Source organism: Aythya ferina (genome assembly GCF_964211825.1).
Source record: "Aythya ferina genome assembly, chromosome: 2".
NCBI lineage: Eukaryota > Metazoa > Chordata > Aves > Anseriformes > Anatidae > Aythya > Aythya ferina.
Genome location: NC_140297.1, coordinates 158,988,199 through 159,012,208, shown reverse-complemented (window position 1 = coordinate 159,012,208; position 24,010 = coordinate 158,988,199). Strand labels below are relative to the sequence as shown.

At 47.9% G+C, this 24,010-nt stretch overlaps 1 protein-coding gene across 14 annotated transcripts in view; it reads right to left on the bottom strand.

The window, feature by feature from the left end:
• ADGRB1 (adhesion G protein-coupled receptor B1) overlaps nucleotides 1–24,010 on the bottom strand; it is a 260,069-nt gene that overhangs the window by 171,589 nt on the left and 64,470 nt on the right. For all 14 annotated transcript variants that reach the window (XM_084509051.1, XM_084509056.1, XM_084509057.1 and 11 more), the window contains exon 2: nucleotides 14,905–15,825. In XM_084509051.1, coding sequence (XP_084365177.1) covers nucleotides 14,905–15,652 — 748 coding nt within the window. In that variant the 5' untranslated portion in view covers nucleotides 15,653–15,825. The remainder of the gene's footprint in view (nucleotides 1–14,904; nucleotides 15,826–24,010) is intronic.

The window sequence follows — 24,010 nt, the reverse complement described above, 5'->3', positions numbered from 1 at the left end:
AACAGCCTCCGAACCCCAACCACTGTCAGGTCATCAAGAAGACAGCACCCCATATCACGCATCCCATGCTTCACAGCGCTGCTCAACGCACAGAAGAAAAATGCCTCTTTAAATGCCCTAAACTGTCCAAAAGCAACACACCAGGGACAGATTTAAGGCCTGCAGGAACGAAAACATCACTTTCCACCCCGAGTGATGGGAGAGCTTTGCTTGCAGCACAGCATATGCCATCTGTTCCCTCGCCCACAGATCCGGCCGTGCTGCGTGGCCGCGTCACTGCAGCGCCAAGCACATGGTATTAGCGACAAGGCAGTGTTTAACCCCCCTCTATCCTGAGCAAAAATCAGGCAGCAGGACACCCTGAGAGCCAGCACCATGCCTGAATTGATGTGACACAGGGCTGGGAGCTTCCAAGGAGGTTTCTGGCCAAGTCGCTTGCAGCCTCCGCAGAGATTTTGCAAGCCAATGGGGTGATATGCAGGGTTCGTGCAGAAGGATCAGCACACACACAAGCTTGCAGAGCAAAGGGAAGGCATCTGGGTTTGGCTTGTTGCTTTTTCTGGCCTTATCCCATCCTGTTGTCACCAGGGAATCCCTTGCACAAAAGAGCTGTGAAGCTCCTTTGGGATCAAAACCCAAAAAGGGAGAGACCTGGAGCAAGGGTGGCAGAGGAAAACCTGCCTCCTATCCCTCCTCCAGCTGAAACCTGCTTTGTTCCGAGTGCTCCCGCATCCCCGTTTAATGATCCACTCTTCATTTACATTTAATTAGAGGAATGAAAGAGCCAATTAGCAAGATCTACACTAAATGCAAACAAAAGGGATTGCTGGGTGACTCAGGCACGGGGCAGAGCTGAGGTGGGGTGCTGAGGGCAGCTGACACAGCCCTTAAGGCAGGCTGTGGCCAGAAGGCATGGTAACACTGTCCCCTTTCTGACAGCCAGGTGCTTGCACCATGATTTGGGATACCCCATAGATCCAGAGGAAGGGCAGAGGCTTAAGTGCAAAGAAGGTGATGCTCAACAAAGTCAGGGAGGAGCAGAAGGTATTACCCAAAGCTTCCTGGGAACCTCTTTGTTTCATTTCATTCCTCCTGTATCAGCAGAAGAAATATTGAGGGACACACGGGCTCTGGCAGCACCCTCCCTGCAATTTTCTTGTGCCTTAACCCTTTGATCCAGATCACCCAGAAAAACCTCCCCTGTAAAGGAGATGGAGAGAAGCTCATGAGGACAAGCAGTCTAAAGGATGGGCTTATATCAGAATTAACCTTGGCACCTCATTTCAGCACAGAGACTAGCACTTCAGCTATAGCCAGTAGCACAGTTGCACTTGAGCTGAGCTGAGCCACCTCATCCTCCTGGATCCAATCCTCTCCCTCCAAATCAGCTCTCCTTTTGGGAAGACCCTGGCTGGTTTATTCTGATGCCATTTTTGGGGTGAGACAAAGCATTATCTGCCCCACCATGCACCTGCAGCTTTTTGTTGACCAAGAAGGGAGCTCAGGGTGACTTGCTCAGATGTAACCATCTCCACCGTCTCCACAGACAGCTGGAGTTAGCCACAATGGCACAGGACAGTAAGAGCTGAGGATCTTTGCTGAAAACAGATCTGAGAGCCAGGACTCATGGAGAGAGCAACAAACCCTGTGGTGAAGTTGGGAGTCCAAGACTAATTGGTGAGGGCTATGCTCTAACTGGGTTTTGACACTTGTGGTGCAATGGCACATACTAAAACATGAGTGGTGGTAAATGAGTTCCTGTCTTTCCATGATCTGCCCAAATCTGGGGTTTTCTACTTCTCCTGCTACTCTTAGTTAAAGTGCTGTAAAAAAAAAATGGAGCAAGAATTTTTACATCACATCTATCCTTCTAACTGGTCTTCCCAGCTCCTATAAGAAACCCAATGTCATCAAAGCCATGATGCTCCATAGACATTGATGACCCACCTCCAGCTTTGCTGACACATGAGAGATGGATCCTTTGTTGGATGGTGGCAATGACTTTCTCACCCATAACTCACACCAAAGAGAAGCAGCAGATGATCCAGCCAGGACTGGACAACATAAAGTGAGAGCAGTCCAGCACTTCAGCCCCCACAAATGGAGCATCAAAGAGGTGACAGCACATGCAGAAGACAGGCTGGAGACTTCTCCACCAGATGATCTTCATAAAGTCTGGCCTGCCTGTGTGCTTGTTCATACTGGTGTAAATCCAGAGACCTTTCCCTAAATCCAGCAGAGAGACCCCATACTGTTCCTTGGCAGCTACTGCTCAATTCTGGCCTTTTCTTGATTTAGGATGAAAAACAAAAAGAAACAAACAAAAAAACAACCTTCAATACGAGGCAGAAAACAAATGGAGTGATCTATGTGATAGATAGATACTCTCAGGGCACAGTATAGTTTATCATTAAAACGTTGAAAACCTACAGGAGGTGATTAAAGATGTTTTCTCTGCACCACCCCCGTGCCTCATTTAATGCTGGACAGCCCCTCTCCATCTAGCTGCCAAGCAGCCTCAACGCATGGGTATCAACCTGTAAAAGAGTACCCTTTTCCTAAAATATAAAGAAGCAAAATTAAAAAATAGGAGTGTAAAAATAAGGCTAAATGAACAAGGTATGCAAATGCCTTGATTTCTTCAAGGTTATAAGCAGATGCACGGAAATAGCAGAGGACTCCTGGTCCAGCAACCTTGGCACCCCTCCCAGCACAAGACCACAGCTAAACTGGGTGCAGAGGTCCATGCCACACAGCACGGATGACACACTCAGAATATAAAATTAATTTCAGCATGCTGCACCATAAGAAAACACCCACATAGAGAGAAATTTCATCTAAGATGATTTTTCTTCTTCTTCTTTTTTTTTTTCTTTCTTTTTTTCCTGGCAAAAATACATAACTGGCAATACCAGATGTTTCAAGAATTCATACATTCTGTCAAACTGTTTGTCTTAAATAAAAGCAAAATCCAGTGCAGCAACATAGAGTCAATATTTGGGTTTTTAAACCCAGAAATATTAGGGAGAGAAGTTGGTCAAAACCTTCCCTCTGTTTTATTTTGGAAAAGAAAAATATATATAAAAATATAATAATCCAGACTCACAGCAAAGCATTTCCAGGTTCTGGAAATTCCACGTCTTCCATTCCAATGCAAGACTGCATTCAGCCCCAAATGTTCACAGCCCTGAAACGTCCACCTCCACCTTCTAGATACAAGCCACTGCCCATGGCAGAGCCTGATGCACATCCAGAGAAAATAGTCACCCTCAAGAGCCCTTGTAGAGTTTCCCTGTGCTCCACATTTATAAAAACGTATTGCAAAGCGATGTTCAGGGGCACGTGAGTTATGGAGGGCGCACAGGATAAGTGACCCCCGGCTGTCGTTTCTGTGTATCTTTCAAATGTTTGTTGAGGAAAGGTATTAGGCTTTTTACTTCCTAGTTCCCTTTCAAGAACAAACAACAAAAATGTGTTGTGCCTCGGGCAGTCTTTTTATTATCTTACATACAGTTCATGCAATAAAGTCTGTTAATTAAAACATGAATATTTAAAATGGCTTTCAAGAATGGCAGCCTTATCTCACCGGAGGGAAGAAGAAAGAAACAGGGCAAAAGAAAGGGGGGAAAAAAACATGGTAAAGCACAAGAAAGTCATGTGATAATTCATTTTGCCAGAGGAGTATTCAATTATTGAACTGCTGAATGAGTGCGTTTTCCCCAGCTGACATGAGATGTTCATTTACAGCAAGAGGGGCAGGGCAGAGAAAGGGATGGTGGGATGGAGTGGAGGCAAAGGAGAATGGGTAAAGTGTTAATTAAGATATGAGGAGGTTGAAGCTGTCTTTTTTGGCTGCTTTGTGTTGTGAAGTTGGGATTTTCTCAAAGCCGTGGGCCTGGAAATAGAAAAGCCACAACTGTCTGCTGCTTTGGGGCTGTTGTGACACCAAGAAATTATTGGAGGTGAGAAGAGGCTCAGCATCCAGTATTTGCCTTGGAGTAACTTTGCTCCTCAAGAACATATCCAAGGGTCTTGGTGTAATGAGAAACATACCCCAAGGTAAAAAGGAAGAGAAGGCGTGGGGTGTATGACGGAATTATGTGTCTGCATGTGTAAATCAATAAACAACTGGAGACACACAAACGGTTTTGTACCAGCAGAGGAAGAGCTCTGAGGTAGAGCTGGTGGTCACTGAGGAGGGCTCCAATTCAGTCCCTACTTCAGCAGGAACTGGGTTTTGAGCCCTTTGCAGAGCTTTGCTGTGGGACAGCAGAGCAAAGCGTGTTCCACCAGCAGAGTGGCCATGGGGAGGGATCAGAAAAATGTCAGTCTCAAAGAAAGTTTTCATGTCTGCTGATTTGCTCCTGCAAAGGAGGAGCACGGCCACCAGGTTTCTCCCACCCAGGTCTCTCTGCACGTCCAACAACCCCACAGCAGGACCTGCTTGTCCCCTCTGAGCACTAAGCCATGCACGTTGTCCTCTCTCACCATGCTACCAAGCCATCATGGGGAAATAATTAGCTTGCTTTGAGGGGGTTAACACAAATTGTACATTTCCCAGGAAGGATTCCACAAGCATCAACAAAGCCAGCTTCTTCCAAAAGGCACCGTGATGCTGATCTGGAAAGTGAGTTGATGAGCCCACAGAGGGCTTTCAGCAAACCACGAGGTGAGACACAAGTCCCAGATTGCCCTTCCCACAGCTCCTCCTCCCCACTGCTGCCTCCTGGCATGGAAAGGATGAAGCATGAGTCAGCCCTGTGTTCCAGCAGCGAGTGTACATGCTGAGGGTCCCGATGGACACACCGCCACTCCAGAACTGAAGGCATCATGTCCTGGTTCTCTCCATGCATCTGGTTATGTGGCACTCATGGGGCTTTTGACTTTTGGACATGTTCATAGGCATGCAGAGGTGTATGGCTGTGCAGGGATGGGTGTAGTTGTATATTTTCACATGCATTTACATGGTTACGTATCCACTCCAGAGCACGTGCATCCATCTCCTCAGCTGATGGTCATGCACATGCCTGGAGGGACGTTCATGCCCACGTGTGTGTCTGCTTGCCCTGCGTGGAGTCACCCCCATACGCAGGCACATTATTCCATATGCACATTATTCCATGTGCACACACACTTGGGCATCCACATGCAAATCCACTTGTTTGCTTCTAGATATGTATCTCTGAACCAGAGAGAAAAGGGGCAAGGCAAAACCCCTCCAGAAACCTTTCAAGCCTCCAGCATTATGTAGCACATTTCTCCCAAGGCTTCCTGCTCGCCCTTACCAACTCAGCCCTGCTCCAGCGACCACGACCCACTCCTGCCTTGTAACCTGGACCCTTCTCCAGGTCTGTGACCTCCACTCTAGGTGCATTTGGCATTGTTCAGCAGGAAAGAGGCTGCAGGACAGTCCTGTTACAGGGAAGGGTGCAGATATTGGACTTGTACTCACAGGGATGCTCCACTCCCACAGTCAGTCAACACAACACATTCCCATCAAATATGCCATTGAATGAACTGACTGACTAAAAAATTAGCTAGCACATCAATTATCTGGCTTCTTTGGACCATCATCCAGTCCAGCAATGCTCCAGAGAAGTTATCTCCTGTTCAGTGAGTAATTAAGGGACTCAGAAGGATGTTACTTGGTAGGAAAGATCTGGAGGCATTGTTTGAAGATGAGGGCCATAAGGGTTTGGATAAAATGGGAGGAGCTGGACTTGCCTCAGTAGGGAAAGAGAAGATTTCACATAGTATGAAATCATCCTTTCTACTATTCAAAAAGCCATCCTTTTAAGAGTAGAAAGGACAGCATGCCACCTTGCCATCCCTTCTAGGACATTTGGAACATCATGCAGAAGACTGGAGATTGTTGCGCTGAAAGACCTGCCAAAGCTTTATAATTAGCCTCTGCCTCCATCTCGCAGCAAGTAAAAGGCATCAAATTATGTCAGAGAAAAGCTCCCACCAAGCTTGTCAGCAGCTCCAGTGGCGACAGGCTCAAATCACAGTGCTGCTGAGCTGCCTGGGGATGGAGGTGGGACCGAGCAGAGCGGCACGTGGCACGCAAGAGCTGCTGAGCGAGAAAAGCCATCTCTGCCCTGACAGCTGGTGGCATCCATCGCAGCTCTCCCAGGGGGTCTTTTGTTCTCCTTGACGGTTCCTCAGCTGCAGTGGTCTGCAGGGGCAAGCAGCTGAGCTCCCTGAAGGGGCCTTCAAGCTCCTCCATGGCCCAGAAGCACAGAAGCATGAAATGCAATCTCTTTAAATATCTCTCTATGGTTACCTGGGGACTGTCCCAGTCCCCACGTCTTTTCTTCTTCAGTGAATACCTTCCCCAGAAAGAAAGACATTTTTCTGAGTAGCTCCTCTGCTGCTCTTTCTGCCTTCCTGTTATTCTCATTAATAATCTCAAGCCACATCACCATCCATTGATCTCGGTCGACCCTAATGCCTGGTAGCTAGCCAAATTTCAGGCCAATCAATGAAGGTGCACCCCGATTTTAACAGCTGAACATTAAGGATGAGGATTTGAGGAGGTTAAGAAGGCTGACCAACTCATCTCTGCTGGGGAAGGTGGGCAGCTGGGTTTAGATGCTGCACTGCTGGATGGTGATGGAGCCAACCCAACAACCTCCTCTCCAGGTTGAATCACCCCTGGTAGGGCAGTGCTGATGCTAGATCTGACGTGCCAAAATTCATTCTGGGCTTTTACGTGGCTATGCACAGAGCACAGCGTCATTGGACTTCTCCCAATCTGGAGCCTCTCCCAGCCCAGCAGAGCACTCAAAACTGCTTTGCTGAATGCTCAGCAAAATGTGTCCATGGGCAGTATTGCAGGAAGCTTCATAATTCAGGGCACTAAAATGGAAAATCAAACTAATGAAGAAACAAACAAAACAACGAACTGAATGAAAGAGGAGGCAGGGAAAGAGAAAGTGTTTATGGGCAGAAATAAATAATCTTCAGCCACTTTTATTGATGTTCCTTTGACAGTAGACTCAGTGCATGCACTGCAGAAGCCAAATGCCAGCAGCACATCTGCAAGCAGCAGGCCTGGCCCTTCTGCATTAATGCTTTGCTGCTGGGTGAGGCCAGCGATGGCTTGCCAAGCCCACATCCACAACAGGGAATCTGGTGCAGATGTCCCCTTGGTCCAGCTCTGTAGAAATCATTAACCCACCGCGTTTGGGGACCTTGGTCCTAATCCCAGGCTAACAGGCACCAAAAGCAAAACCGGCACTGACCTCATGGATGGGAACTGGTCCTGAGCACTGGACTATTATTCTCCTGGCATTTCCCTGCACTGGGACTATTTTTCCTTTAGATAGACACATGATAGATAGATAGATAGATAGATAGATAGATAGATAGATAAATAGACAGACAGACAGACAGACAGACAGGCACAAAGCCAAGAAGCTCTGTGCACAACAACAGGGTCGCCTCCTTCCCATTTGGGCTCTAGCTTGTGCCATAATTGAAATCCCTGTTGGATAAGATGAACTTGCAGTAGTCTTTCCCATGGCACATGTACCATAGTGCCTTTCCTCCACACCTCCAGTTCTTGCCAAAGAACTGGCTGAAATGGGATTCTGTTTGTGATCTTGGTCACGCCACCAGCCTTGTTAGAAAATGGCTGGCTCAGCCAGTCTCACATTATGGGAAAAGGACACTAAAACTGGGCCTCAATTTCATCCATGGGGCATAAAAATATTAAGTGCACAGAAATTACTGCATAGTGCTCTTCAAGTGGCTTTTTTTTTTTTTTGCTTTAAGCCACATCTTAAAGGATGCACCTATTCCCTTGGCTGGTTTTCCTGATTTCAGTGCAGAATCTTCTTGTCTGGGCATCTTCAACACAAAACCAACCAACCCCTCTGTCCTCAAAGCTAACGAGGGGGGATATGCCATCTTCCATCCATTAAAAAAAAAAAACAACAACAAAAACAACAAAAACAACAACAATCCAGGCCGGCAGAGGCCAGAGCATCCCCCTCCTCAGCCAGGCAAGGAAACAAAACCAAGGACTTGCACCAGTTCTTTTGGTCCTGCTGCAAGGCAGAGAAAGCTCAGCCAGTCTTCCAGCTGATGACCATTCCATCCTTGTGCTTTAAGACCCAACCACACTCCTTGTGTGCCATATCACGTCCACACACCTGAGCTATGACAGCATTCTGGCTTTGGGAATCAGCACCAGGCTTTTATTCTGTGCCAAAGAAACACAGTGGGACTTCTGTGGGACAAAGCTGCCACCCTTCCAGAGCATCCCAGTTTGTTCAGGAATCTGAAGCTGCAGCTTTCATCTATCCAAGCCGTTTTCCTTCCTTTTTGCTTCCAAGCACTGGGAATATCCCAAGCTGGTAACCCTTCATTTGACGGCATGGATCACTCGAAGCCCACGGAGAGCATTCAGTTTAATGAGCTGTGTGGCAATTATTGCTCCATCAAAACCAGAGCCAGGGAACAAAAAAAAAAAAGAATATATTTAAACTCAACAGATATGCAATTCTGATGCTGTGCTAAAGGACGTTCCTTCCTAGCTCATTTTTCTCACCCTGATGGCAGGCTGAAGTGTGGGACATCAGTGTCAGATGGCTGGCTGCACCAGGTTCAAGGAGACTGGAGGTGACATTGGCAGAGCCACTCTGGGGACACACGGCTGCTGAATGCCCCCCAGGTTACAGTGTCACAAAGCCACAATAAATGATACCTGCTGAGAATCCAAAAACAGTTTTCTGTTATTTTTTCCTTTTATTTTTTTTTTAGCCCAAGCTTGCTTCAGCACAGCCCTGGGGATGTACAGCCTCATAGGAGCCAGAACCAGCACCCATAACTGCTGCAGTTTTGTTGAGGATAAGGTCTCACCCTTGATGTGTTTCTGTTTACAGCCTGCTAGGGAAAGATCAGAGCTCTTCTCCCCTTCTAGACCCGTTGCCTGCTAGACCTTTACAACAGCTGGGCTATGCACAGTCTCTGCTAAATCTAAAGTCTATCTTCGACAATCTAGATGCAGAGAAACAACACCGAAAAAGGGAAAACTCTCAGTGAAGCCTGGGAGAAACCCAGGAGCCCTGTCAACCAAATGATAGGGGATCCTCCAGGTCAGACAGCTCAGTGCCAGTGAAACCGATGGAGATCAGGCACCCTCAGCAGGGAATGAGGCACTTGAAAAGCTCTGTGGATCCAGTTCCCTTGGAAAGATAATGTTCCCCATTTCTCATCCTGCTCTGATTATTTAAATGCATCAGAGGTTAAGGGTGGGTGGTGAAAAGGGCCAAGAATTGCTCTGTGCACCTTCCCTTCTGAGCCATTAGCATCCTTGTTCTCACATTCAGCAGTTACAGCTGTAAAGCTCCACTGCAGATGTGATGATTTTGAATCTGGTGCCTGTGCTTCCCTGCATTAAATTTCACCCCATATTCCCATACAAAACGTTTGGGGGCAGCTGCTATGTGTCCCGAATATGAGAGGATGATAAACAATAATGAATGTTAAAAAAAAAAAAAAAAAAAAAAAAAAAAAAAAAAAAAGGTGAATAACTCAAAGGCTGAGCCCTTCACCAGGGCTGCTACTCATTAAATTACCCATAAAAGTCCCCTCGTAGCAATAATGGGAGTAGTTGCCTTGTAAAACTCCCTCAGCAACTGGATGTAAATTCCACCTTTAGTCTCCCTGCTACAACAATAGCACATTCTGATGGTAATTGCGGATGTTTCTGCATTGTGATCATGTCCACAAGCTGCTGGGCTCACAATGGAACTGATCGCTCTATTTTTCTCATTTTTCTCCCCCTATCTCCTAAATAGGACATCTCCATACAGACACATGCACGAGTGGATTTAGTGCTGAAACAACACTGCGGACGCAGGAAATCTCTGCTCTGCTGCTGGAAAGACCCCAGATGCTATGTAGGCTTTGGTTCCTGCCTAATTGCAGGGTTTTTAATGATCCCAAAGGGAAGCAGTGGGGCAAGCAAGGATTTTGCAGATCACATAGGTCTGAGTTTTCAAACCAAGTCAGGACTACCCTTTCTAACACCCAGGAGGAGCTGCCCACACTTGTTCTGTCCACGAAACACCCTAATAAGCACACACACAATGGACAGTCCCATCAGGAGCTGCTCATATGGGGATATTAGGGATTCCCTGCAGGAGACAAGAGGAGGAAGGTCTCCTGTTTGTAGGATGCCAGGCTCTGTTTAACCTCCTCCAGGAGCTCCTAAGTGCCATCAGATCTTGCTCACTACTATTGAGGTTTGGACTTTAAAGAGAAAGATGACAGGTGACATACCTAATGCTTTACATAAGGTAGGAAAATTTCATATAGAGAGCAGAAAGCAGACCTTATTTGCCCCAGGTTGTGCCGGGGAGCTCTCACTGCAGCATTGCTCTGCTCTCAAAGATGCACAGACCAGGGCAAACATAGAGAACTGGGACAAACACAGATGGAGCAGTGAGGAGCTGGAAAGCAGCACACCTTCCCCTGGCACATATGGGTCTATGCCAGGAGGAAGGAGAGGCACTGAAACTGAGCTCAACTCCCATGGCCACTTGGTTTTTAAACCCCCAAATGAAGCAAATCCAAAGCCAAATTCCTTTTCTCCACAAGCCCAGCTATTCTTTGGGCCTGGGGGACCATTGCTGGGAGGGATGGAGCTTGTAGTGGAGGCAGAGGTCAATGGAGAGGCTTCAGAGCCTACCCCTGGGCAATTACTCACAGCTTTTTATCAGTCCCTGGGCTTTCCTGCTCACTACATCCTACCACAAACACTGGAAATGATTTATTGAGTTATTCCTGCCCTAAGAGAGGTTCAAGGGCAGGAAGGCTGTGCCATCCAACATGAATCCTGCAGCTGCTTTGACCCTATATGTCTGGCCCTTTTTCCGCACCAGGGACCTCCTTCTGCAGCCACTCCAAGCAGAATCTCAGCCCTGCTGAGGAGATGCTATGCTTGGCCAGCAGAGCCAGCCAGGCATGAAGCAAAGTTCCCAACACCGACTGGCAGCTTGGAGGATGTGTCCTGCAGTGATAGATTTATGAACCTCAGCCCACTTAACGCAGCAGAGGTTAAGAAGGAACTCGTTCATGGGTCTATAAATGCCTCTCCACTGTAGAGAATGGACACTAGGTGATTTCTTAATCTAGCGGGCAAAGAAAAGCATTTCGGGGCTGAAAAGGGAAACATCACAAAAATACAGCAATGAAGTGATTGAGCATTCAGGGGTAAGGAAGGACTGCGTGTGTTGAGAGCAATGGGGACAGAAAAACAATGGTAAAGTTTAAAGACAGGAAAATCCCCAGCATTTTCAACTAGCTATATCCTGATTCATTTTTTTTTTTCTTTTTTTCTTTTTTTTGAATGAAGCAGGTCTCATTTCTATTCAGTTTCAAGCTCTTTGCTGGAATGAATTGGTGAAATCCTCTTGATGAGGCTGATCAGACTTGTTCGTCACAAAAATCCCTCCAGCCCTGAAGCCATCTGCTCTACCAGGGAGCACACAATGTATTTCAGGAACACATGATTAGCTCAGTTTTGCAGTCTGCATCATGAATCCCCCCAAGATTGGGGGTCTGAAGAAGAGAAGGACCAGCATTTGTTTCACAGCTGCCTCTCTGGGCTACCACGACATGACAGCAAAGCAGTGGTCTTCCAGGAACAGATTACAATGAGACAGGGCTAATTAGATGTTCATTAAGTACCTAACTCAGCACAGCACTTAAGCACACATTTAACCTTCTCTCATTACAGTGTCACATCAACGTCCCATTTAAAGCTCCAGCTCTTGTTACAGTGAAACCAGCTCACATCTGGGAGGGCCACCAGGATTTCCAGACCTTCGAGCTCCAGGACCCCATATTTCAGGATGCTTTCTCATCTGCTGGCCCACGGGGCCCCTACCCCTAACCTATGGGGGAGCCTATCCCAGGAATCTTGATTTTCTTTCCCAAAGGGGAATTTGTCTCTAAACTTTAGGACCTACAACCAGTCTCTGCCTTCTTCCCACCCTGCTTTAAGCAGACAGAGGAGACCTGATGCTGCCCAAAAATATTTCTTTTGTTTAGTTATCTTCTAGAAAAATACAAATTAAATAAAATAATTATCCCTCTTCAAAGCCTTTCTGGTGCAGCAGCTCAAGACAGCTAGAGCAAGGAGTGTCACTGTGGGGAGTGGGCTGCAGCTGTCAATATATCTCCAGCCTTGTCTTGCTGATCAGCAGGACAAGCTCCATGTGCAGCAAGACCCCAAAATATCTCCTGCCGCCTCTGTACCCTGACAGATTCTTCTTGCTCCCACCACCGCCTGCCGTAACCTCTGCAATGTCTGCGTGGGATGCAGGGTGCAAAGGAGGTGGCTCGCCAAACCGAGGAAGCAAATTTGGAAGCAAAAGCTCTTTTTACCCCAGGCATTGATGCTATGGACAAGGAGGGGGTACGGAGGCAGTTTTGGCAGAGCCACTTTGTGAAGACCCCTTCTAATTGTCCACCGTTGCTCTTTGGTCACCAAAGTTGATGTGCAGATCTGTTCTTGGACTGCTCTTGAGCATCTCCAGAGAGCAGGGATGCTCATCTTGCCCAGCACATTGCCACGTGGGTGCATTCTCCATCCTTCAGGAACTGAAAATATCCCAGGTAGAGAGGAGGCACACTGGGATAAAAAAAGGCTCCACATTTTGTGGTGTCTGGATATATGACAATTCCTTACATGCCTTGAAAGTTATCAGACCAGACTAGTACAGCACACACATACACCCTTGTTCAAAGACAAAAGTGTCAAGACAGGCTCCGAAAAAAAACAAATGACTCAGGAAGCAGCAGAAAAAAAAAAAAAAAAAAAAAAAAAAAAAGTCGTTAAAAAGAAGAAGAATGTTACAAATACAATCATACAATCAGGACAACAATAACAGCATTAACCATCAGCAGTGCTCAGAAATCAGAAACCCTATCAAAATATTCCACCCACAGAACTCTGTTAAGGGATCGCTGGCTCGCTGTCCAAATTGGATCTCGCCTCCATCTTCCTGATCAAGCCTTTGCAAAAATCAAAACAGACACAGTGACAGACAGAGCAGCACATGGAGAGGCCGGGTGCCCTGCAAGCTTTGTTTCCATGTAGATGGCATCCCACCAGTAAAGATGCTAATTCTTTGTCTTCAGCACAGAGCAGATGTGAGCAGCCAGCAAACAATAATAATAATAATAATAATAAAATAAAGTAATCTACACTCTCTACAAATATTTGACATCCCAAAAGGATTTAGATTCAGCCACCTTTGAGCCTCTTCCATATTTATTTTCTGGGAACATTCAAACACTCAAGCTGGACTAGGAGAGATTTTTACAAAAGCCAATATTAAGCCTGAACGTTTCAGGATTTGCTGAAAATCTTTTTTCAAATTTCACCTTTGGTTGCGATGAAAAAGGTCACGCTGCTCGGGTTGAATGCATAAATCTTCCAATCAGCCAAGGCAGAGCGTGGCACCTGACTGAAGGAGGCTCGCATCGCTCTGAGGAGGCGGGCAGCGCAGTGCTCCTAGCAAGCTGTTTGTACAGGAGGAAAAGGACACTGCAAAAAAAAATAATAATCTGGGATCTGGGGAGCAACTGGCCCCCTGTGCTCATGGCCAGAGTGAGGGGCACGGCGAGGAACTAATTTGTAGGATTTACAGCTCATCTGTGTGACTCTGCGTATTGATTTACAGAGAGGCGAGAAGCAAAATCTCCCCCGAAATACACCGACGGAAGCACTGATACCTGATCATATCCTAATCTCTGCAAGAAAATCACTCTGCCTGATAACCTCCTGCCTACCACAAGCACATTTTGCCTCCTTCCACCTGCAGAAATTCTCCCCCTGCTTGGGAGGGGGACTGCAAAAGCTTGGCAGAAGCCCCCACGGCCAGCCCAAATGGGAGGCTGCCCTCCACACTGCCCAAATTCCCATTTAGCATCACACCCCCGCTTTACATAAGCTGCCTGCTGGCAGGTGGGACGGGAGCAGATCTGACACAGCCCCTGAAATAGCGGCTCTGCTTTCTGACCCTCCAGTTCCCTCTTGCTTTGCACAGTGCTGTGACACCGGTGGGGATGGATGCAAGGAGAGTTTCTCTCCCCGGCACAGTGCAGCAGCAACACACAAGGATCAGACTTCAGGAGCATCTCATCCCTGTTCTCAACCCTTTCTCGTCTTCCTTCCTCAACCCTTTCTCAACCCTTTCTCATCTTCTTTCTTTATTCTCAACCCTTTCTCTTCCTCCTTCCCCATCCCTTTCATGGCTTCTTGGCAGGCACAGCCTACATCACATTCAACATCCCAAAGAGAACAAAAGACGAACCAAATACCCGAGGAATGAGCCCAAACAAAAGGCACCACGTAGCCCCGCACAAGTAATGTGGTGAACTCTCTTTTTGAAAGCCTCCAGAAGGAAAATGAAGCTGAGATCCTGAGAACAAAATGAGCATGCCTTCTGCTGCCTTTCTCTCAAACCAGCCTTGGAGATAAAGTTTTTTTTCCCATTAATTTAAAGGGTTGATAGGGTTGCTGAGTGCAGCCCACCTCGGGAGGTAGCTTGCATCCTGCCTCTTCTAGGATGTTTCTAATTGCGTTGGGGAACTGCTTGCCCTCAGGTACAACTTACCCTCAGCTGCAATGAAGCTGCAGAAGTAAAACAAGTGAGGAAAGAGCCTGAGGAAGTAGTGAAACAATTTAGGACACACTTCGGGGAAACCACTCATGAAGAGCCACCAGGGGTTGCCAGATCTGCCTAGCAATTAGCGAGGAAGTTTTTCATAGCAGGCATTTGCAGACTCGGATACACACATGGTGGGAACAACATGAGACCCAGGAGGGGACAACCCAACCATCCCTTCCTTCCAAACCCCCCCGGCTGTCCCCTCACTCACCCATGAACTCCACTCCACTGCTGTCCTTCGGGCTGCTCATGCAGTTCTCCAAGTAAATCCCATCCTTGTAACAATCTTCCTTCTTCTTTGCGAGCCCCAGGATCTCACTGGCTTGATCCAGGACCTCCCCTCCCGAGCAAGAGCAGGGGGTCTGCATAATGCCACAGGGGTGGGAGCTGCTGCTGATGGCCAGGCACGCATCCAGCCACTTGCAGAGCATCTGGCACGCGGCTTTGCTAGGGTTCCTGTTGCCCACCACGAGGTATTCCACCGAGAAGTCCCTTTCCTGAGCTTTCATGGGCTTCCACCGCACGGGTCCGTTCTCCACCCCTGGTGGTGCAGTCTGCTTCATCTGGAGGAACTGCTTGTTGGACTGGAGGAAGGCGTAGCGGGTGGACCCATCACAGAGCTTCAGCACATCGTCAAAGCTCTCCATGCCCAGGTAGGTGCGGGTAGATTCCAGGAAGGAGTCGAACTGGTAGGTGCGGATGTGCTGGTGGTCACATACGCCGGTGGGTTTGAGGATCTTCATGTACAAGGTGTACCTCCGAGGGTCGGGGTTCTGGATAATCCAAGAGCAGAGAGAGGAGTTCAACGGGAAGACGGCGAAGGAGGAGAAATACCCAAAGAATTTCCCCTGGACCAAAGTGGTGCAGGGAGTTTGTGCCAGGTCCAGAGCGACCACGGTCCACACAAAGTAGAGTGGCGATACCAAAAGCAGGTTCAGGGCAGATCCAATGCTCCTCATCCTAGGTCTCTGGTCCTCTGGAACTCAAAGTAAATGTCAAGCAGGTGCCAGATCCTGGACATAACAGGGACCAGCTTAGAGGAAAAGTGAGAGTTTAAGAGGCTCTGGATCCGAAATCAAGCCAATCCTCCCATGTCTGGATTTGAGCTCCCTCCTGTGGCCATAAAGAACACCTGGAAAAAAAAAGGGAAGGGAGGAAAGGAGGAGGGGAGAGAAAGAGAAGAGATTTGGGATTTGTTTTTTATTTTTTCCATTAACCCTTCACAATGCCAAGAATCCATGCAGCATCCCCAGCCCCAGTGTATCTCTGGTAGAGCTCTGGTAAAGCTCTGGTAGGCTTTACAGCCCCACATCACCCTCCCCATGTTAGCTTTGGAGGTGTCCCCATCCCTGGGATGTCCCAGCCAGGGACTCCTTTTACTTCTTATCTTCCCAGCCCTTTTCTTTCCTGCCCCTTGGGCTCACACCAGGTAGAGGAAATCAGAAGTTCCCCCTTGGGTGAGGATTTCCCTGGCCCTGCAGCACGTATTTCCTCCAAACCAGGACTGCTGCCCAATTTTGAAAGGGCAGCTCTAACCTCAGGCAGGGAGGTTCCCCCTACCAAACCTTACTGACGAGTATCAGGATGATGTCAGGAGTTTCCATGGTCTAAAATAAACAAACAGAAAAATAAAAGAATTGCTCAGGTCCTCTGCATTGGAGACCTGGGTGCAAGCAGCCCAGCTTCTCAGCTGCAAATATTGGGCTGCAACCCAAAATTAACTCTGATCACCTGGGGTGTGCATCTTATTGATCAGGGACTAAGCTGGCACTGCCAGGAAGGAATTAGGATGAATTCCCCGGCTATGGAGAGGGGCAGTGACTCTGATCCTCTTCACATCCCCATCAATACCACACCACCTGCCCCCAAACCTGCCCTCTCCCACCCTGCTCTCAAGCTCTCCCTTCCCAAACTGCAAACAGAGGAAGCTTTCACAGCAGCCAGATGAATTCCCAGCAAATCTATGAGTTATGCAGCTAAACCAAATCCTGCCTCCCAGGAGACACTTAAACAAGAGATGAAGCCCATAGACCATCCTGTGCATTTGGGAGGAGACAGGCTCCTAGCCAATAGCCAAATGCAGCTCCACATTCACCTCTTGCTTCCTTTCCTCTCCATATATTAAAGTTTTGCCTCTGCATTACCCCTTTTCTGAAAAATCCTTTTTTTTTTTTCTTCTTTTTTTTTTTTTGTTCTTTTTCTTTTTTCTGGGGAGGAAAGGGTTAGGGAACTGGAAAGTCAGATCTGCTGTTTGCAAACTGGGTTTCAGCCCAGCTTCAAATCACTGCAGCCTCTGCCAGCAGATTCCTGCGTGTCTGTTAGACCTGACACTAATCAGCACGGAGTCCAAATGCGTTTGCACTTAAATTTTTTAGAAGTCGGATCCCCACTCCTGATGGCGCTTTGCAGCCTGCAGAACTCCGCAGTGCAACCCTCCCCGTGCCAGCCTCAGGGGCTGGATTTCAGGAACAACAGCCTGCTTAGTGGATGCAAAGCACCGCTCGGTTGCAAGGAAAACCACAGGCATCAAGCAAACATCCTATAAATTTCCGGAGAGGTCATCCTGATTAGCAGGAGGGGTTGCCTGCAAATGACTGTGAATGTTTTAAATATCAGCTTCGGTAAGTGAAGCATGCTTGCTGAGTCTGTGAAAGGGAGCAGAGAGTCTCAGATCTTTTGGTTCATCTCTCCCTCGCTGTAGGGCAGTGCCTGGGCAGCTCGTGCTGTTCAGAAGTGGGCACAGCCTTGGTAAAAGCCCAAGTCTACCCGACCTTCCCACCACGAGCCAGCCAGGATCACCCTAACCTTTGGTCCAGCCCATGAAGGAAGCTGCAGGAGCCAGCAGCGCCTCCATGGCAACGAGATGAGGAGGAGACAGGGCTGGGAGCTGATGGAGAGCATCAGGATCTGGCCCCTGGTGGTGACTTCAGCTCCTGGGATCCAGCCCAAGCCTCCTGCCCTCCACAAACCTGACTTTTCTCACGCCGGCCACATCCCTGTTACTGAACGAAGAGGTGGAAAGCACAAAACTCACCCTCCCCTTGCCCCTTTTGGGGAAAAAAGCACACCGTAAAAGCCAACAAACTTTAACTAAACAGGCCCGTTAATGGGACGCTGTGTTACGGTTGTTAGGTCTCAGAATTGATTTCCCCTGAATGCGGTCCCATCTGGAGGGTTTCACCATAAGGAGCATAAACATATTTTTTTTCTCCTTCAGCTGATTCTTACTGAAGTAGGAATCTTTCCTTAAAGCAACCCCCCATCTAAACTTGCACTTTTGGCCCAACACACATGGGGAAGAAGCAACGGGCAGTTTTTCAGATGCTGCGTTCCAGCAAGGAGATCGATCCGCCACGTTTTAATCCCCCAAGGGGGATGCACACAAGAGGTTGCAGCCTGCGGCCGGGGAGTTGATAATAATTGCATGAAAAGACAGATTGTCCCGACCTGGAAAACCCCGTACCTATGGCAGATGGGTTAATTTGCCCTTATTCCCCTGGTAGTTGCCACGTCTGGTTCCTAAGTAGCCCGGCTCTCTCTGCTATGCTCCTTCTTCCAGCAGGAGATGGGACCAGCAGAGAAGCCTTTGCTGGAGGAAATTTTGAGGACAGCAGGTGACTGTGAATTACCTTGGGCCACCCCTTGTTTGAGCTTTTCAAGGACCATCCAAAGGGCAAAAATGTTGCCCTCTTTATGCGTGTACCCATTGAAAGACAAGTTTTCATCCCAAGCAACTGCAGAAAGAGGCTGATAAGTTTGGTCCAAAAGACTCCCCCATTCTGATTTCCTTGCACATGAGTCCAAGGTGGTCAAGTAAAAGGTTTTAATAAGAGATTTGAACCACTGGCATGGCCCATGCACCTTCACATCACTGCCCAAAGCCTCAGCAGTCTTTTTGTACTTCCTCTTGCTGAGTATTCCCGTCCCACCCTGGCACCCACAGGGCCAGGCAGGGTTAGAAACAGAACCAGATCGATCTTTGCAGCTTAAACAAACCTAGGCAGGGACTGAATCACACATTACATATAGGACCTGGACTGCTTGCGGGGTTTAATCACCTAGTTTGCACTGCTCCGTGTGACTTTTGGAGCCTGCAAAACTTGTCGAGCTGTAATGGTGAATTCACGGTAATGGTAAATCAAGAAAATTTGGGTCTGAAGCTGGAGATTTCCATCACTCTCACACATGCTTGCTTTTGGCACACATCCTTGTGCCCCAGACACATTTCACCCCTACCCCAGGGGTTTTGCAGGATGCGTGTGCTGCCCAGCATCCTTCCCCACAGCAAGGGCAGCCTCCCCGCCTGGGTATCCAACCTCTCCTCTCTGCTGGTGGCAGGGGGTTCTCGGCGCAGCAGCAGTCTGGGTCTGGCCAATGGAGGGCACTGTTAGACACGCACACAAACACACACACACATTTTATAAAAAATAAAATAATAAAAAAAAAATCAAATCAAATCAGAAGAAAAAAAAATAGCAAAACCACGACTGCAGAAAGTGCGTCCTTCCCCGCTGCTGGCCATAGGATCTCTCCAAACACCAATCTGCCAAACCTCAAATCCCTTCTCTCCTGCCTGTGGGCTCAGCTGTGCTATCGTCCAGGATTTACCTCCCTCTGCTTTTCCTCCTCCTGACCTTGGCACATGGCTGACACCCCAGCGGGGTGAAAACCACTCTCATCAAGCTAATCTTCCTTTCCCGGAGCTTCCCATTTCCCTGCGAGAAATCCCCCGATATCAAACAAAATATCCCTTTTGCCGGAGGCGGAAAGCCACCTGGCCCTGAAAAAGCTCAGTCCCTTGTCACTGCGAGAAAACAGGGGAAATGTATATGCCCTGGCCTTATTCACAAAGATCTGCTAGCAGAAGGGAAAAAAAACACTGCAACCACTTGGAAATTTTCTTCTTGCTACAGAAGAGAGGGAGAGAAGCGCGGTGGAGGTGCCTGGAGAAATATCCTGGCATCTGTCACCCAACAGTGCATGGGGAAGTCAGAAAGGGCTCAGACCTGGCACCTAGAGAGGGACCAGTCCTTGGAGCTTGGACCAGTCCTGGAGCAGCAAAACTTCCATAAATTCAGTGCTTAAAATCAGGTTTTTGCTTAATAATTTTTTAATGATCCATTTTCCCTCTTTTCTGCCTTCTACAAGGATTTCCCTCACTCTCATCCTTCCCAGAAAGAGTTATCTGCAAAGATTTGCCTTTATTTCCTGGTAAAGCAGAACCTGGTGGAAACTAGGACCCAAAGGGGAAAAAGGATGGACTGGTGGGTATTGCAGGACTGGGAAATCCTTTAGGTCTCGTCCTGATTTTAGTGCACATCCACCCTCTAGAGGGATTTCAGGTGTGGGAAACATCCTGGAAAGGATTCCAACCCACCACATCTCCCTTGTGGAACTGCTCCAGCTCCCTGGGTCAGGTCTACCTCTGGACCAAATCCTGAGAGCTGGACTTGGCCAAGACCCCTTTGGGAAGCAGACGAGGGTCAGATAGCCAAGGGTCCAGCCCCATTCCCCTCCTGCTCTTTCACATTTTTTCATGGACCCCTCATGAAAATCTGCCTCATGGCAGATTTATTCTGCTGCTACAGAGACCATCCTGCTCACTGCCTCCATCCATCTCAGTCTCCTGAGTGCAAGTAAAGCCTGATGCTCACCTGCCTGCCATGTTAATAAATGATACTCAAACACACTAACATCCTTCATCCCAAATTTCTCTCAGCTCCATCCTGTAAAGGTACACGCTTTGGGGGTGGACTCCGGTAGATTGGGACAGCCTACACGAACAGCATGAATAGGATGGGGAATATTTGATGACGTGATGGGGATTTGATTGTGGGTCAAAGCCCCCTTCCCATTTCAATTTTCAGAGAAGAGGGGAGCTGGGGAGTGGGCTGAGAGATAAGATGTAGAAATGGATAATGCTGGGGAAATGCTGGGGTGCTCAAAGAGGCTTTTAACTGCTTTCAGGAAATTCCAAAGCTCCTGAGCCTTGACTGAACCATCCCATGTCTGACTTCTATCAGCATCGGCCAGATGGAGAGACACTGCTGGGAAGAGCCAGAGGGCAGATTTTAATCCTGACTGCAGGATTGGTATTTGCTCCCATTTAAGCACCTCTGCCTATCCGTGCCTCAGTTTCCCCACCTGCAAAAATGGATGTAAGAAGCCTCCTCTGTTTTTCTTCATTGATCTGAAAAGCTCCAACAAGACGCTGAAGAGAGTGATTCATTCCCAACACTCTAGGATTTCATCCTGATATCAGATTAATAACATTAAAGACTTACACCTCCTCTCCCAAGTAAGAAAATGGAAGATGGGCCCATGGCTAAAGCTGTCAGGCAGGGGTGCAGGGGGTCAAGATCAGTTCCTGACTCTGAATTTTCATTTATATATAGATATATATTTTTATTATTTATTTTTTATTTTTTTTTTTGTGAGTTGGTTCAGTGAGCACCTGAGCAACAAGGCAAGACCCTAAAATGCAGGACCCTGAAACCCTTCCATGGAGGAAAGCCTGGCAGACAAGGAGGGCCAGATGTGCTCCATCTGCTCCCAGATGTGGCTGCCCAAAGGAACTGAGCCCAGGGCTCTGCAGCACCTTCTGTTGGGCCCATCGCAGCCCCAGCACGCAGCTGTCATGTGTGTGCTCGGTGTTTTTTAACATCACCTCATCCGGAGCTGCAGATGCTTGTCCTCGGCTGTCCTCTCACGGAGGGCAGTGCTGTCAGCACAGCCCACTGGGGATGCACCAGGGTTAGGAATTTCTCAAGGACTTTGTGGCATGGAGGTGGGTTAGATGCCAATGCATAATGAGGCCAAGGAGTCTACGGGGTTCTTGGCAGGAGGAATCCAATAGGAGTCTTGATTACATCTAACACTGCCACTTTCTCTGCCTCAGTTTCCCATTAGCAGAGCAGAATTAAACCACAGTGATTAAGTTAATTCTGGTAAGGTAAATCCCACAGTGGGTTTAGAGTGGTGGCAGTCACACTGCTTCTGGGTATTTCCTCACCCCCAGGGGAATACACAACTCTTCTGACCCCTGTGAGATGTTCAGTTCCTATCTCCTCCATGCCAGCACCACCTGCACCCCTTGGCATCCCCAGCTTATTGCCATCATGGGTTTCATATTTTACCAAAAACACCTTGGATTCTCCCCGTCAAACCCTATGAACCTCCTGCTGTCCCTCTTGCCTTACTTCTGCCCATAAATGCTCCACAGCCAACCTTTTGGGGCATTTTTTCCTCTTTTCCCACCCCATTCCTCCATGACCAGGTTACACAAGAGGGCCTCTGAGGGCAAGGTCATCCTCTTGGATGGCAGAAAGCAGGCAGGGGCTGGACCACTTCTCTCTCCACTCATTCCTGCTGGGGACTGGGCTATGATTGATTGGAAAACCAGCGGGAGGATAAAAGCATTGTCATTAGCTGGGGAGCTAAATGGGAGCCCCCAGGGCTTGGGACTACTCAGGGAGGTCTGGGTGCTCATGATGATGCTCATGTCCATGTAGTTGAATCTCCTGTCCCCATAGCAGAGCAGCCTTGTTGCAGTGCTTAATGTCCCCTAAGCTGTGCCCACAAGGGCGGTGATTTTTGGCTGGGGTCAAAGCCGGGCTAGGAAGTGTCCTGAGATATGCTTCAGGCTGCCCTGCACGGGTGCAAGTCCTGGTGCCTCTCCAGTTTTGTACAGCAACCCTGGAGGTGCACAATGCTTGGTTTTTGAATGCTGCAATCTCAGCAATTAAAGCTGGATTGAGAATGTTTTCCTCTTCTGACACCAGGAATTCAGCTCATAATTTTAGGTATTCAGTTTCCAATGCTTGGTGAGGATGTCTATTTAAATTGCATACAGAAAGACCTTAACACGGTACTGCTCAGATTTGCAATTTTCTTATATGTCTCAGCAGAAAGAAAAAGAAGATTCAGGGTATAGGTCCAAAAATAAATAAATAAATAAATAAATAAATAATAAAGTAATAATAATAATAATAATAACAGATATGAATCTCTCCCTTGTCTAACTTTCTCCATCCTTAGAGTCAGGAGCACATAAGAATTTGAACCACAGGATTGGACTTGCTGTACAAGTGATTCCAATTTCTCCTACATCGTCTGTAATCAGGGGCTGGGGTCCTCTGGTGACACCAGGTTGGAAGAAAAGGAATGTCCCAAAGATATGGAGAATATAGAAAAATCTGAGCCAGAGCCTGTGATCATGGAGCCTTTCTTCCAGGTTGAGCACAGGCTCTGAAGGTGGAGAGAAACAGGAATAAAAATGATCCCTTTTAAAGCCCCAAGTCTCTGAAGTTTTGGATCCAACCATGACCTTGGAGCAGCAGAAATTTGCAGCCAAAAAAATGTAAAATATTAAATTAAAAAAGTGATAAATATGTGTATTTCTACAGCACCTTCTCCCCAGGGTCCTCAAGGGACATGGGGAGCAGCAGTGAATCAAGCCTCGTGACGCAGAAAGCCATCCTTACCGATCCCAAAGACCGAGCACAAACAAAAGGAAGTACTTTTTCACACGGCTCATAATTCAATTGGGGAACTCATCGCCACAGGATGCTGTGTAGGCTAAAGGTATAAAAGAGTGCCAAAACGGATTAGAGAATTTGTGGAGGACAAGTCCATCAGTCGCTGTTAGACATGATGGTCTGGGTGTAACCGCCGGTCCCAGAAGTGTCTCCTATTCTTCCTAGGAGATGAAAAGGTGCAGCTGGGGGAAAACTTCTCCTTCAGCCTTTTCTTGTGCACACAGACTTGCATGGGATGTTCCTCCTTCCATAAGTAAACATTCCAGCATTTATAAGGGAGAGATGTAGGGGTCTCAGCTACCTGAGCTCACCACACTGTGGAGCACAGGGCACCCTCCTACCCTGCTCCCTGGAGACCCCACAGTCACTGCAGGCTCCTCAGGGCAGAGGCTGCCTTCCAGGCTCCCCTACCACAAATCCTAAGAAGCCTGTAGCGACACAGGCAGGCAAAGGGATGCAATCATGGCAGAGGCACTAAAGAGCCAGCTTATTCCTTGCATCTCATCTATCAGCCTCACCACAAGCCGTTCAGGATTTACATAAATGAGCCAGATGTACGCTTTTCCCATTTTCAGTCTTTCTCTCCAGGAACCCTTGAGCAAAGGGAGGTGGGAGGGAGGATGGCTTAGTAGTGAGGGGCGAGCGTGGTGGTTATCAGGAGGCACTTGCCCAAGCTTTATTTAATCAGAAGAAATGGTGGAGGATGCTGTGGAGCTATTTGTGCAGCATCGGGAATGTGCTGGTTTGGGGCTGGCATTGGTCAGCTGTCTGCATGCAGCC